Source organism: Heptranchias perlo, chromosome 13 (assembly GCF_035084215.1).
Source record: "Heptranchias perlo isolate sHepPer1 chromosome 13, sHepPer1.hap1, whole genome shotgun sequence".
In the NCBI taxonomy this organism is placed as follows: Eukaryota; Metazoa; Chordata; class Chondrichthyes; order Hexanchiformes; family Hexanchidae; genus Heptranchias; species Heptranchias perlo.
Window position 1 is genome coordinate 8139300 of NC_090337.1, and position 15934 is coordinate 8155233.

Below are 15934 nucleotides of genomic sequence, written 5' to 3' on the forward strand. Positions count from 1 at the left end.
CTACTTTGCGGACCCCCTCACACTCAGACCGTCAGGATGGGTGGGGGTACGGGGGGTTCCATAGCTGCATTCATCACTCCATTGGAGGATGAGCAACATCACCAGGCACGCCATCCACCACCGCCACGTGGAGCTACACAACACAGTGCTGCGCAACAGGCACTTGCACAAAGTAGTTGTGCAACTATACATACATCCACTGTAGGGTGATCCAACGGGTGGCATCAAGGGTGTTCATGGAGAACCTCAGGAAAGGGCATTATTGCACAAGCCAGTCAAGAATGGCCAAGACGTGGCAGTAGTGGTGACAATATAATGTGAGTTGATCAGAAATCAAATACAAGTAAAAACCGTGACAAACCCTCAAACACCCTTGTGCATCCCCTTCATGCTCACAATACGTTAGCCTTACGCTTCCTACTACACATACGTGATGCACGTCCTGTGGCTGCAGCACAGGTAGTGGCAGGATGGGTGAGGCTGACCGTGAAAGAGATGCATGAGAAGGTGAGTATGAGGATTGGGTTGAGTGGTGGTGGTGGTGGGATGAGTACTAGGGAGGTGAGGAAGTACGGGTAAGATGAGGATTACGGTTCAGTGGGTGTGAGGAGTGATGTGTTAGAGTAGTGTTGGCAGCGCAGAAGGAGATGTGGGGTGGGGGTGGTGATGTGGCAGACGGAGTGTAGGGGAATGAGTAAGAGTACTCACTGGCTGACCTGGTTAGGTCATTGAAGCGGCTCCTGCACTGTATGCAGGTGCGTGATATGTTGGTGGTGCTGGTGACCTCCTCTGCCACCTTGAGCCAGGCCTTTGTGGTGGCAGAGGCAGACCACTTCCTCCCGCCTGCTGGATGGAAGATCTCCTTCCTCCTCCTCCTTCTCCTCCTCCTCCCTTCTAGTAAGACCTGGAGTGAGGCATCATTAAACCTGGGAGCAGCCTTCCTCCTGGGCTGCTCCATGCTGTAATTTTGCCTATTCTCTGCAGCATCAGTCAGTGGAGGACTGCCCCTTTAAATAGGGCTCCTCCAACTGACAGCCTATGATGTGGGTGCGCAGTCCGCCCGCTGCGCAGCTTTGCAGCGCGAAACCGGAAGCCAAGGTAAGTGGCTTCGATTTACTTATGATTGCATGCCAAACCCACCGATTGCGCCCAGTCGACCCCCCCCCCCCCCCCCGCTGGCAACCTGCCTCCCTCCTAATATCGGCCCAAGGAGTCTGCAAAGGGATACAGATAGGTTAAGTGAGTGGGCAAAAATTTGGCAGATGGAGTATAATGTGGGAAAATGTGAACTTATCCACTTGGCAGGAGGAATAGAAAAGCAGTATATTATTTAAATAGAGATTGCAGAACTCTGAGGTGCAGAGGGATCCGGGTGTCCTAGTAGATGAATCACAAAAAGTTAGTATGCAGGAACAGCAAGTGATTAGGAAGGCAAATGGAACGTTGTCATTGTAAGGGGAATGGAATATAAAAGTAGAGATGTTTTTGCTACAGTTGTACATGGCATTCCTGAGACCACATCTAGTATACTGTGTGCAATTTTGGTCTCCTTATTTAAGAAAGGATATAATTGTTTTAGAGGCGGTTTGGTGAAGGTTCACTCGACTGATTCCTGGGATGAGCGGATTATCTTATGAGGAAAGGTTGGACAGTTAGGCCTGTATACATTGGAGTTTAGAAGAATGAGAGGTGATCTTATTGAAACATATCAGATCCTGAGGGGACTTGAAGGTGTAGATGCTGAGAGGTTGTTTCCCCTTGTGGGAGAGACTAGAACTAGGGGCCACAATTTTAAAAATAAGAGGACTCCCATTTCAGATGGAGATGAGGAGAAATTTTTTCTCAGAGGGTCGTGAGCCTGCGGAACTCCCTTCCCCAGAGAGCGGTGGAGGCAGGATCATTGAATATTTTTAAGACTGAGTTAGATAGATTTCTGATTAACAAGGGAGTCAAAGGTTATAGTAGGTAGACGGGAAAGTAGGGTTGAGGTCACAATCAGATCAGCCATGATCTTACCAAGTGGCAGAGCAGGTTCAAGAGGCCGAATGGCCTACTCCTGCTCTTAATTCATATGTTCGTATGTAAAATGGCTACTTACAGGAGGTGCCAGGGGGCTGCTGGCACCTGTGGGATCATTCCTCAGTATAGTTCACTGCTTTCAGCAGAGTGGGAAATCAAAAATGTGGAAAATGTAACTTCATTGTTTTTAAAGTTGAGTTATTGTTTAATCTTCTTGTACACGCCCCCCCCCCCCTTTCTTAACCTTCATTTGCCATGCAGGCAAAAGAGTAGGCAAGTGATTTGCCACTGTTGAGCTGCCTGTTCACAGCAGTAATAGCTAGGTAATAGCCCCCAATGCTAATTTTTCCTTCCTTGGGTGAATTTAATTATTTATAACAGTTTGATTTGTTAAAAAAGAAGCCTTGATGATGATTAATTTTAAAGGCTCTCAGTGCTAGGTTTCATTGCCGTCTTCACCGTTTGTGTGTTAGGATGAAGCTTTTGCATTTTTGGAGTCAAACATATCAAAAATGGCTTCTCCGAGGTTCCAAGCCTTTGGTTATATATTTTAATGAGTTGAGTTTCAAAATTTTTTTCAACCCACAATAACTTCTCAGTCGCTCCAAACTCTTAAATAAATAATAAAATAACTTTCCTCTACTGGTGAAAGGAGCAACTCTTTTTATATATAAAAAATGCTGAAGTTGAAGATTCTGTCCATCTCGTGAATACAGAATTTGTGGCTGGTTTAATGGTTGATCTGAATTATTTGGTTGCAGGCTGTTTTTCGTCATTGAATATGTGAATGGTGGAGATCTGATGTTTCATATGCAGAGGCAACGAAAGCTTCCAGAAGAGCATGCCAGGTACGATAGAGGAATTGGGCTGTGGTTTCTATTTGTTTTAGAACTATTCCATTCTTAAGTTAAATCTCTTTGGAAGACTAAACCCAAGCGCACTAGAGGTTTTTTAACTGAGAAATCTAGTTAAGGGGCAAAGGCCCACGGTGCAGGACACCACCAAAGCTGAAAAGGGTAGGATGGAAGATCAGGTAGATCAAGAAGTGGTGGTCAGCTGATGCCAAGCATAGGTTGTGAAAGCCCAGAGATTGTAGGAGGAAGCGAAGACCAAGAGGTAAGGAGCGCCACAGTTTTGAAATCCTGGGAAAGAATGAGTTGATTTCAACACACTGAGGTTGCAGGGAAGGGGAAGACTATGTGGCCACTGCCCAGTGTTGTTTAGCCATTCGTTTAAAAACAGTTGAGATAGATAAATGAAACTGACTTCTGTTTCTAGCAGCTGCCAAAGTTGGCTTTAGTCATTAGATGTGTTTTCATTTTGCCCATTTTTTGTTTACAAGAGACTTGAACTTTTTTTCAATTGTGGCAGATTTTACTCTTCAGAAATCAGTCTGGCCTTAAACTACCTTCATGAACATGGGATAATTTACAGAGATTTGAAACTGGACAATGTCTTGCTGGACTCTGAAGGACACATTAAACTAACAGACTATGGAATGTGTAAGGTAAGATATCCCCATCCTGAGAGCATCAGCGCACTTTTATTGTAGGTCAGCAGCCTTTACCCTAGATTTGTCCCTCTGCATGAGTTTCAACATGATGAGAATAAATCGTATAAGCAGATGCTGAACAAATCATTGTGAAGTATAAGCTGAGAAAGTGTTAGCTGAGGATGGTCCAGCTTTTTTTTTTATTCGTTCATGGGATGTGGGCATCGCTGGCGAGGCCGGCATTTATTGCCCATCCCTAATTGCCCTTGAGAAGGTGGTGGTGCGCCACCTTCTTGCGAGATTTTACAACTGAGTGGCTTGCTAGGCCATTTCAGAGGGCAATTAAGAATCAACCACATTGCTGTGGGTCTGGAGTCGCATATAGGCCAGACCGGGTAAGGACGGCAGGTTTCCTTCCCTAAAGGACATTAGTGAACCAGATGGGTTTTTACGACAATCCGGTAGTTTCATGGCCACCATTACTGATACTAGTATTTTAATTCCAGATTTTTTATTTAATGAATTGAATTTTTAATTAATTAATTGAATTTAAATTCCCCAGCTGCCGTGGCGGGATTTGAACTCATGATTCTGGATTATTAGTCCAGGCCTCTGGATTACTAGTCCAGTAACATAACCACTATGCTACTCCAGTGCTCGAGTGTTGTACACACAGAGAGTTTAGTGTTTGAATTTGATGCAAGGCCACTTGACCTCTTTGGGCATGTTCTTCCAGTTCTCTGCCTGGTCAGTTGATGGACACTATACAGCAGTGGCATGGTCCGTCTTGGGAAATCAAAAAGTAGAAGGACCTTGATCTGGTTGGTCTTGCAGCATTTCTCTGTTCCTCCCCATCCCTTTTATTGTGGAGTAGCATTGGTAGTGATCCCAAAGCAGCCTGTGACGCACATTGTAGCTGAAAAAGAAAGTGAACAGAAGGTAACTCGGAAGCTAAAAGATAGAACAGCCTTTGAAAATGAATTACATTTTTGAGGACTTGGAACATGTTTCTACAGCATTTTTTTTAACAACGGGCAACATTCTGAAGAACAGCATTCATGAAATCTACTGTATTTCATTCTCATAAATGCATTATCTTTAAAGAATGTAACACAGAGATTGGCGAAAAACAACACATTAGTTACATTTACCAATGTATTCTCTTGAATTATGATTAAAATTGATCCCTCGCTTTACTTACAGGAAGGACTGAGGCCTGGAGACACAACCAGCACATTCTGTGGTACTCCCAATTACATTGCTCCAGAGATCCTACGAGGAGAGGATTATGGTAATGTTTGGGTGGTACTTTACTCTAATATGGATTCCAGCAGTTAAAAATGCACTTTCCATGTTGAAAATTAACTCATGGATGGAGGAATGGGCTGTGGGTGATAGAATGAAGGTGTGTGTCTGTAATTGCTCACATAGTTGCCAATCTCCATGCTGAAGACCATAGTAGTCAGAGCCCTGTGCCATTTTCATGTATTTCCCATTGGGCCATCCATAGAGCAACATTGGGAGCAGATCAGTTTCCCACCTTGTCATCCAGGAAAGGCTTTGGAAGACCATTAAGGGAAGAATTTTTATTTATACCTATAAAAGAAAAAAAGTGATCAACAAAAATAGTTCGACCTGGTCAAGATGGCAACTATATGATCAAACTGATTGCGTACAATACCTATTGTGGCTTCAGTCTTGGTCACAATTTAAAAAAAAAATTCGTAAGCCATTGTCCATCCCAGGAGGGCTTCCTAGCTGATCTTTCGTGACATTTTGCAACACAGGCATCAAAGCATGACATTACAGAGACAAAGCTCGGCTTATTTTTCTTAAAGGAAAACTCTGTACTTGATTATAGCCACTCTTTTGGTTCAGAGTTACCCAGATCTTATCTGTTTGTTTTTATATGCCATCTACCCTCTGTTGCATTATTCACTGCAGCAAAATGTATCTGTTTTTCAAAGTATAACACATAGCAGTAAACTGGTGATTTGGTTTCAGCATGATACAATCTCATGAGAGTATTATGTCAAACCCTCCAAAAGCAGCCAGGATATCATAAGCTGCTATATTTTCATTTACAGCAGAACAGTGAAGTGTTACATAAAAATTCCAACACAGAAACCGGCTATTCGGTCCAAGTAATCCATAGTCTTGCTTATCCTCCACACAGCAGTAGCTCTAATCCCGTGTATCTGCCCTGTTCCCATATTCCTTCATCCCCTTTCTTCAACCATCTATCGAACCTATTTTTAAATGTTGACATGGTGTACAATGTTGACAAGTAGTTCAAACACTAAGGCCTGATTGAATACTTTCAGCAAAATGTTGACAATCAGTATGAAGCATGAGCGGGTTGTGATGATCAGGAATGCACTGCCTGAAAGGGTGGTGAAAGCAGATTCAGTAGTAACTTTCAAAAGGGGGATTGGATATATATTTGAAAAGGAAAAATTTGCATGGCTACGGGGAAAGAGCAGGGAAGTGGTACTAATTGGATAGCTCTTTCAAACAGCTAGCATAGGCACGATGGGCTGAATGGCCTCCTTCTGTGCTGTACGATTTTATGGGATGACAGGTATTGTGGGATGTGTTATTTCCGAGACACTGGGGCCGGCCCGGTGGACCACTGTGGTCTTTTCTGGCCCTGTACATTCCCATGTTCCTCTGACACTAATTGCACAACTAGACAATACGACTTCAAAATTGATAAGCCTCAAGCGAGGCTGGACATTAGCACAATTTTCCAATGTACAGAGCATTAGATACATGGAATAGACTCCTATTAAAGGCAGTTAATGTTTTGTTTAAACTCCTTGAAAAGAAATTGGTTGAATATGTGATTAAGAACATAATTGCAGGTTCTTCGTGTAAATACAGTGTACGTGATCAAACACTTCGTGGAAGATTATAGCTGCAGGGCTGTTGGCGCCATGGTAATGCCATCTGGGTAATGTTAGATGAATTTCTGTATAATGTTAGTTGAGCTGGATATCATGGCTGCCTTTTGGGGGTTTGTGTTTTCTGTTAAAAGTTTTACTTGTGATTGATCGCCTCCCTCGGGAACGTAATCCATTTAAAGTCCGCGACTGTGTAAACTGCCCCATTAGTGGAACAGTTATAGGGTTGATGGCCTCTTTCTTGTTGCATACTTCTAATGTTCATTGGTTGGTCATTCATTCCTTACACTTTTTATTTTCTTTGTAAGAATTTTTCACTCAACTGTGTATATGGCAACTTGGAATAAATGACTTGTTCGATCCTATACATGATAGCATAAAGTCCGGGATGCACAAAATTTGATGTTCGCACAAATAGGTCAAAGAAATGGAAAGTAAAATTCCTTTTATAAATTGTAGAATTAATGAATCATTAGATAATCAGTCATTTAATAAAATCTTAAATCTTATTGTTCCACTTAAAACGTTTTTTTTTAAAAATTAAATCTATCTTGGGGTGGTGGGAGTGGGAAAGGTGGAATTTTGTAGTCTTGACACTTCCGCTGAACACATCCACAATTACATTTCACTGAAATCCTAGAGGCTATACTGACAGGAATTTGATCCAGGACACCACAGAGCGGTGGATTCAGTGACTGCCTTCATAGAGAGATGCTGAACTGCAGCTTAAGTGAATCTTTCCAAACCATTCTCCGTGCGCCACTTAGCAGCCAGTTAGAGGGTAGCATTGGCAGAGAACTGGAAGGATTTTGCCTGCCAGCCCGCACTTGGGGAGGAGGGGAATGGTGGAGAGGACTGAAAAAAAAAAGGATACGGACAAAACGAATTTTTAATAATGAATATGGTTTTGAATCCTTTTATTTTTATGTGGACTTTTAAAGTCATCTGTTTTATTTGCAGGTTTCAGTGTGGATTGGTGGGCTCTGGGAGTGCTAATGTTCGAAATGATGGCAGGCCGATCGCCTTTTGATATAGTGGGGAGCTCAGATAATCCAGATCAGAACACAGAGGATTACCTCTTCCAAGGTGAAATGCTACACCTTTCCCTTTTGTCTATAATTTTTCCTCCCAACTCAGTTTAGGGTCCTTATAGCTGCTGGGTGAATAAGGTGTCAGTTAGCATGTTGGTACTCACCGTCTAGGCTCACACGTGAAGAATGGTCATTCAGGCTAATCGATCGCGATCCCTTATCAATGATGGTGTTTGTAGGTGAGAATTTAGAAGTCGAGACCATAAAAACTGCAGCTGCGAGCAAGGGAAGTAAAACTTTGGTCCTGTAGAGGGTGCTGTTTTTGGATTACGAATTAAGGCACATTGATTTGGCATGTATGAAAGTAGCTTTAAACTGTGCTTTACTGTGCCTCATCAGGGTGTGCTTAATGCTGCCATTGGGGGCAAAGAGGAACATCAGTTCCCCTGCATTCAAATAAATGAGAAGGGGAAAAACACCTTCAATGTTCAGACACAAGAAGGCAAGTCATCTTAAGAGCTGTAACTTTAAACCACTTAAAGATCTGACATACAGCTTGTGTTACTTGCGATATGCAACAACCAGGTTAATTGTCAATTTTATGTGTAAGAAACACAGGTTTGATATTTTTGCTGGAGCTTGTTGCTCAGAATTTTGAAAAATAAAATCAAGATTGTGTTGAAATTTCATAGCAATGGTTAACAGGGGAACAAAGCAAAATGGGAGGTTGGAGCGCCACACAAAATGTGTAGCACTTGAGAAGTATTTTGGAATATGGGGAGGTGAGGAGAAGGACTGACAATAGCAAAACTATCATTTGTACCTCCTTGAAGAAGCTTCAATTCTTCCTTTGTGTCCCACCAACTGGTATGCGGACAGGAGGCCTTAAGATGGTGATGCAGTGTCAGCCTTAGCCCAGTCGGTAGCACTCTCACCTTTGAGTCAGAAAGTTGTGGTTTCAAGTCCCACTCCAGGGACTTGAGCACAAAATCTAGGTTGACACTCCAGTACTGAACTGTCAGAGGGCTGCATTGTAGGAGGTGCTGTCTTTCGGATGAGATGTTAAACCGAGGCCCCGTATGCCCCACAGCACTATTCAAAGAATAGTGGGGAGTTCTCCTGGTGCCCTGGCCATCATTTATCCCTCAACTACCACCTAAAACAGATGATCTCATTGCTGTGTGCAAATTGGCTGCAGTGTTTCCTACGTTACAACAGTGATTACCCTTCAAAAGTACTTAATTGGCTGTGAAGCACTTTGGGACGTCCTGAGGTCGTGAAAGGCGCTATATAAATGCAAGTCTTTCTTCTTATGGTGAAGAAACAGAAAGATCAGATATCTGTGTATATCAGTTCTGCGTTACATTCTCTGTCTTGCATTGATTTGCTTTATATAAAAAAAAGTGTTTTTTGTGGTAATAGTTGCCAGAAGTTCACCATAATATTGGCAGGCTGCTCAGCCGTGGGCTGTGCATCACAGCTAAGCCTGTTCCTGCTCTCATCCAACATCCGTGCTCACGCACCTTCCAGCATGAATGATTGGAAAGTGACCAGGAGCAAGATCCTTGGCTGTTTTTTTTTCTTCTCTCAGTCTGGAGACACTGCAGCAAATTTCACTGCTTCAAGCACCTGTTCATTTTCATTTCTCTGCAGCTTGCCCACATTTCACTGGCAACTTGAGGCTCAATCAGAAACTCAGTTCACTATCGCAAGTAACCTTGCACAGAATAATTCTGTTTTTGTGACTCAGTTCTCGTTTGCCTGTGTGATTTTGATTTTCTTTTGGTCCCACGGGTCCTTTCCCTTTACTTACCAGACTATAGAATAAAGTCCTAGAAACAACCCTGCAATGATTCACTTTTCCCCACTGTCACAGCCTTGTTTCAAACAAAAAGTCACCAACAGCATTTGTGTAACTGATCTCATTTACAATTACTCGGGCAGAGAAGGAAAGAATTGAGCAGTGCACCAGTGTTTCCTTAGCAACATGACGCCAACCAGTTGCCCTTTGGTGTTGCTGGTATGCTGAGGCAATCTGACTGGAAAGACTGGCAGAGCTGTGTGCCTTTTGAAACTTTTAGACTGTGCAAAATGGTGACAGATTGGCTTTCACTTTAAACATATACTGGCAAGAATGTAAGAAAATGAATTCGGGTTTATGTGCCAAAACACAGTGGACTATGGTGCAGTCCCAATGTTGGGTAATGTTGCCTAAAACTCTTCAAACTTGTCCCAATGGCGTTAGTTATTTTAATTGTCCTTTTAATTGATGTGCTGCTGAACTAATATTACCCCTTAAGCCCTGGCAGAAAAAAATATATGTGAAGGTCACTCAGTGAATCCAGCTTGCACCATCATCCAGCTTTCTTCCCAAAACCAAATCTGCTCCATAATGAGCACTTTTACGATCCCAAATCTATATCCCTTGGCTCAATGAGGAGCTAAATCTTGATTGCTTCAACTGAGTGTTGACTGTGCTATTTGGCAGTAAGCTATCAAGCTGGGAATTTTTAAAATAATAAGACTAATGAAGATGTAAATGTTTATACTGGAGAAATGGAGTCTTGGGGAGACGTTACCAAGAATTTTCAAGATTCTAAAAGGTATAAATTAGCTGAACTCTGATAAATTGTTTGACATAATCATAAGCTCTGTAGCCTGCTCAAACTCAGCAGAGGAAAGGTGCACAGACAGTTTAGATTTAACTACTTCACTCAGAAGTTGATGAACACGTGTACTGCCCAGAGACATAGTGGAGGCGGATGGTATCAGCAAATTCAAGAGTAAGCTGGATTTTTTTTTTTGACAATAGAAACAATTGAGGAATGAAAGTGATGAGGGTGTAGTGTGGTAATATTGGAACCTCCCAAGTGGACAGCAGTGTTCTTTTCTGGTTCTGAACATTTTTGTTTACCACTTTGAAAGTCTAGGGAAATCTTGATCCTTAGTCACTGATCCTTCGTTTAGTCTGAACAAATTCACACCTGAAATAAACATTGATCAGATGCACCATTCTCTTTTCATATTCTTTATAGTCCTATTAACAGAGTTAACTTTCTTATTGGAAGTTAACTACAATGGTGAATAAGCTGGAGTGCATACAGTCAGGATAGCAGTCCAGTTTAGACCAGCAGTCTAAAGTGTTAAATTGTACTGGTGCTGGGCACACTGTTAATTCAAACTTATATTTTTGTGCATTTCAGTCATTTTGGAAAAGCAAATCCGTATTCCACGCTCCCTCTCTGTCAAAGCTGCAAGTGTATTGAAAGGCTTTCTCAATAAGGTTTGGGTTTTGTACTAGTTTTATTGCCTGTATTTCGAAGTTTGACTTTTTGAGAAATGCAAAAAGATGACAGTATGTCAGTGTAATCTTTTTGTTGTGGATTTTACACATTGTGAACTTTAAGTCACAACTTTTTGCTGACTAGTAAAAGAAAATAAGTTTATTTGTCAACTTGCACGGAATGTAGAAAACTGAATGTATTTCTAATGGGGGCTGATGGTTCGTCTATTCGTCAGCAGCCCCTTCCATTGTGTGTGCAGAACCGTCAACTATCTTGGACCTACTCTGGAATTCCCTTCCTAAACCCCTCTACCTTGTTCACACTCCCCACCTTTCAAAGACCATCTCTTCAACTTATTTTGGTTGTCAATTCTAACTCCCCTGTTACTTTTTGGTGTCCGTTTCTCTTCTGGGGCATTTACTATATTAAAGATAATGAATAAATTCAAGTGGTTGTTGCCCCTTTGTCCGCTTTTAAAAAATATGTTAAGTTTTGTATCTGCCTTCTGAACCAGAAGCTTTTTTGAAATCCATGGGTACAGCAGTAGTGCGGGCAGATCTGAGGATTATATTGCCTATTATAGTTCAGGCAGTTTGATTCATGTAAATGCAATCCTGAAATCCCCAGATTTTTAGGTTGCGCATTCCAGGATTGCATATTAACATCGTTGGAATCCCAGAATTGCAAACCCTACTAAGCTTTGACTGTGATTTGATTTAAACTGTACTGACTTCAATCATTGAATTTCACCATTCTGGGCCAGGCTGCTAGTGGAGTAATTATCATAGGCAGCACATTTTAAGGGGCACGGAAAACTGGCAGGTCAGCCCCACTGTACAGAAATGCATCTACAATAGGGGGATGCGTCCTATCCTCAAAATGCAAATGCCAAGAGACGAGTGGTATAGTGCATTAGATGCTATTCTTTCACCTCTGGAGCCTGGATTCAAATCCAGCTGCAATTCATGGGATGAGAATCTACTCTGCTGCCAAAAGTGAGGGATGTTAGTGCTTGGGTGTAGAACATTTACTGTTCCATTCACCAAGTGTTAGCTGACTGTAAGGGTCCTACATGAAATGAGTCTAGCACTCTCAGGCCAGTTCCTCATGGACATGGACACACATCACAATTCTATTTCAGTACTAATTGGCACTAAATTGGTAATCTTACTCTGAAGGGACATAGAATGGCTGATTTGAAAAATGGAAAGACGTTACACTGCTGCAGTGTGGGGTGTGTTTCTAAAGGTGGGCTGTGGCACATTGCTGGGACAAATTGGAAGGAGGTTTGGTTTGCATCTATTGGTTTTACCTGACTTGGGAGTGCTCGATGCTAACACTTGATGCCTGGAATGGTAAACGTTCTATTCCCCAGCACTAGCAACCCTCACTTAACAGCATCAAACTCGCATTATAAAAAAACTCAAATAAAATCCAAATGCTGACTGCTGCCGTAAGATTGTCTATGCTCTTCAGTATTGTCTTATCAATTATGCTTTTGTTCCAGGACCCAGCAGAGCGGCTTGGATGCCACCCACAGACGGGATTCGCTGATATTCAGGGCAATCCTTTCTTCCGCAATGTAGACTGGGACTTGGTGAGTTTCGGGCGGAACAAGATTCATCTTCAAATGAAAACTGCAGCATAAAATGCATCATCATAGACTCTTACAGCACAGAAGGAGGCCATTCGTCCCGTCGTGCCTGTGCCGGCTCTTTGAAAGAGCTGTCCAATTTAGTCCCACACCCCAGCTTTTTCCCCATAACCCTACAAATTAGTCCTCTTCAAGTTACATGTCCAGTTGCCGATGGAATCTGATTCCACCACCCTTTCAGATAGTGCGTTCCAGATTTTAACAACCCTCTGTGTGAAAAAACTTCTCCTCGTTTCCCCTCTAGTTTTTTTGCCAATTATTTTAAATCTATGACCTCTGGTTAACAACCCACTTGCCAGAGGAAACAGTTTCTACCTAATTGCTCTATCAAAAACCCCTCATAATCTTGAATGATAATGCAATCAAATGAATGCTTTTTCTCATGGCTCGTATGCTTTTTTTGTATTTATTAAAAAATGTTTAAAAAGTTTTATATATAATGTATAATGCATATTATGATCTTACATCTGCTCATTAAAGGGTAAATTTTTACAGAACATAATATGGATAAAATTAATACTCACTTAGAAAGGGTTAATTAAAGGCAGTCAATGTGGATTTGTAAAACACAAGTTATGTCTGACAAATTTAAGAGTTCTTTGAGGAAATAATTTATTGATGGAGGAAATGCAGTGGGTGTTGTGTATATGAATTTTCAAAAGGTTTTTAATAAGGTGCCAGATAGGAGGCTCGTTGATAAAATTAAGGCCCACAATATTAAAGGGAATGTAGCAGCAGAGATACAATGTTGGTTAAAGGACAGTGTTATGAATTTGGGTCTGCCACAGGTATCTACTTGGATTCAGTGGTGTCATTTGCTCCCCAAGCGGTCTGATTGCCTGCTGTTTTTATGGCATTTGACCTCCACTGCCCTCTATCTGCTAGCACAGTAGTGAGAGCCAAGAGTGTAACAATGGGAACTCCCTTGAGATTTGGACTTGATCTTCGTGTCTTAACCACATGTAGTCCTTTAACCTCCCCCAAGGCAGACTGAGTAAACATTAGGCAGGGCGTCATCTGTTGTTTCATAAGCTGCTTTAGTCCATGGAAGACAAAATGTACATGGATGAGGGGCTTTAGTTATGAGAAGAGACTGGAGAAACTGTGGCGTTCTTCATTGGAACAAATGAGGTTAAGAGGAGATCTGATTAAGGTACAAAATTGAGAGGTTTTTGTAAGATAAAACTGGGGGGGCACAGGGAACGACTATTTTCAGTGGTTGGTGAACCAGTAACAAGAGAGCGTGCCTTTAATTTCATCACCTAAAGAATGAATGGAGTGGTTAAGAGAATTTTTATTGACAGTTGTTGGGACATGGAAAACTCTACCAGAAACAGTGATCGAAGCAAAATTCATAGCTTTTAAAAGAGGAGGAGATAAATAATTGAGAAGGAAAAATTAAATGGGTATGGAGAAAAGGCCGGGGAGTGGGAGTAAATAGATGGTTCTCAGAGAGCCAGCACAGGACGATTGGCCTTCTGTGCTGTGCAATTCTATGATTCTGTCCTCCTTTCTGACCACCCACTTTCTCTCATTTTTCTTTTTTTTTTCTTTTCCCTCCTCCTCTTCTCATCCATTTCCACATCGTTCACCTGAGGAAGGAGGTAGCCTCCGAAAGCTTGTGAATTTAAAATAAAATTGCTGGACTATAACTTGGTGTTGTAAAATTGTTTACAATTGTCAACCCCAGTCCATCACCGGCATCTCCACATCATCCCTTGAAGATGATGGCTCATTCTGAGGTATTGGTTAAATGGGCATGGCAACCCTCTGTTTCACATCCCAAATGACCGTTTGTATACAAACCCACAGAGTGAGTGTTGGCAGACCACTTGACCACAAGATTTGATAAAGTAAATGGGGAAATATTATTTCCAACAGTTACTGAGTCAGTAAGTAGAGAACAAAATACCCCAAATGATCATTTGTATCTGAACCTTGACCATGAGTGTCGGCAGATGTTTGACCGTAGGGGCACTTCAAACAAGTTTAATCTGTCTTCACCTGACGTGTGTGTCTGCGCATGTTTGCATGCACATGAGAGAGAGATTTCTATATGCAATTATCATACACACTGTTCAACAAAGGTCACTGGCCACTAATCTGGGTTAGGAATGCTCCCTAGTTCAGGAATGCTGAAGCCAGTCATAGCCCCTGCTTCAGCTGAGAACAAAATCATCTCACTCAGCACAGGGCAGGGATCAATCTTGGGGCCCTTCTCGATTTGTATGATTCAGTAATGCACCATCCACAGAACGAAGAAGGGGGTGGGGTGGTGTGGTGGGTGGTGGTGAAGGAGCACATTCTGCTTGTTGCAGTCTCAATACAGGTGGATAGCCTGGATTTTCCAATCGACATTATTTTAATGCCAGGGATAACCCATTTAAAATGAATCAGTTACTGCCGACATTAAAATAATGCCAATCAGAAAAACCAAGCTGATGTATACAACAGTGACACTACTGCCCAGCAACAACAACTTGCATTTATATAGTGCCTTTAATGTAGTAAAACGTCTTCAGGTACTCAAGGTACTTCACAGGAGCGTTATCAAACCAAAAAATTGACACCAAGCCAAAGGAGGAGATATTGGGATAGGTGACCAAAAGTTTGGTCAAAGAGGTAGGAATTTGCAGCAGCAGTAACAGTTTCTGAAATAATGTTTTGGTTGTAGATCTTTCATCACAAATGAAGACTGGAAGATAAACAAGTGCATTATTAGGACTGAACTAACAGAGGGGAGAGGAAAGCAACCTCTAAAAGTCAAGAACGCTGATTCCTGTCGGAGAGAGGCGGTTAATGGATTTAATGATATACAGATTTTTTTTTTAAAAAGCAAGAAAGATCTGATCACTGGCGGGTGTGTCAAGAGCAGAGTAAGACTATGAAATGGTATGGGAGGAGGAGTGGAGGTTGGATGGGAGAAACTGGCAAGAAAATATGTACGGTAACTAAGTTGCTGAAGTCAACGTTCAGAACAAAGGGCTGCGGAGTACCTAGGAGAACAATGGGGTAATGTTCCTGAAGTTTGCATTGAGCTTAGTTAGAATCGTGTAGAAGGCAAAAGAAGAGAAGCTTGGAGTGGAAAAGAGGAAACCACGAGGAGGTTGGTGTCGCACTCACGAACAGAATGTAGATGTTCATCAGAGTGACCAATCAAGCTGCCCACTGTAGAGAAGGCTGAACTGTGAGCAGCAATTGGATTGGAGGAAGGATACGTAAATTGCTATCTCGCGATTTCCAAGTCACGCTGTTTGGAACTGTGCTGTCTGGGAATGCTGGACTGCGGAACCATCCCTTAAATGTCTGGTAATCTGACTGTATCGAGTACTGGAAATTGGATTCTGCAGCAATTTTCCCTTTATTGTTATGACAGAAAAGCCTTTGGGAAAATATTCAAAATTGTTACAAAAGGACTATGATCAACTTTAATCATTCTCTTACTATGTAACTCTGTTTAAACATTGAATGCTGGCCGCATTGATAGAATGAACTTAGGTGGAATCAGCCCAAAGGTGTGAAAGAACTGAGTTAACAACATCAGTTCAAAC

General features: G+C 41.9%; 1 protein-coding gene across 3 annotated transcripts in view; it reads left to right on the forward strand.

The window, feature by feature from the left end:
- prkci (protein kinase C, iota) overlaps positions 1-15934 on the forward strand; it is a 90066-nt gene that overhangs the window by 62941 nt on the left and 11191 nt on the right. For 2 of the 3 annotated variants that reach the window (XM_067994911.1, XM_067994912.1), the window contains 6 exons: positions 2781-2867; positions 3391-3526; positions 4715-4802; positions 7375-7500; positions 10649-10728; positions 12237-12326. In XM_067994911.1, the coding sequence (XP_067851012.1) occupies positions 2781-2867; positions 3391-3526; positions 4715-4802; positions 7375-7500; positions 10649-10728; positions 12237-12326 (607 nt within the window). Of the gene's footprint in view, positions 1-2780; positions 2868-3390; positions 3527-4714; positions 4803-7374; positions 7501-10648; positions 10729-12236; positions 12327-15057; positions 15256-15934 lie in introns of those variants that run through there. The other variant, XM_067994913.1, reaches the window with a different exon arrangement.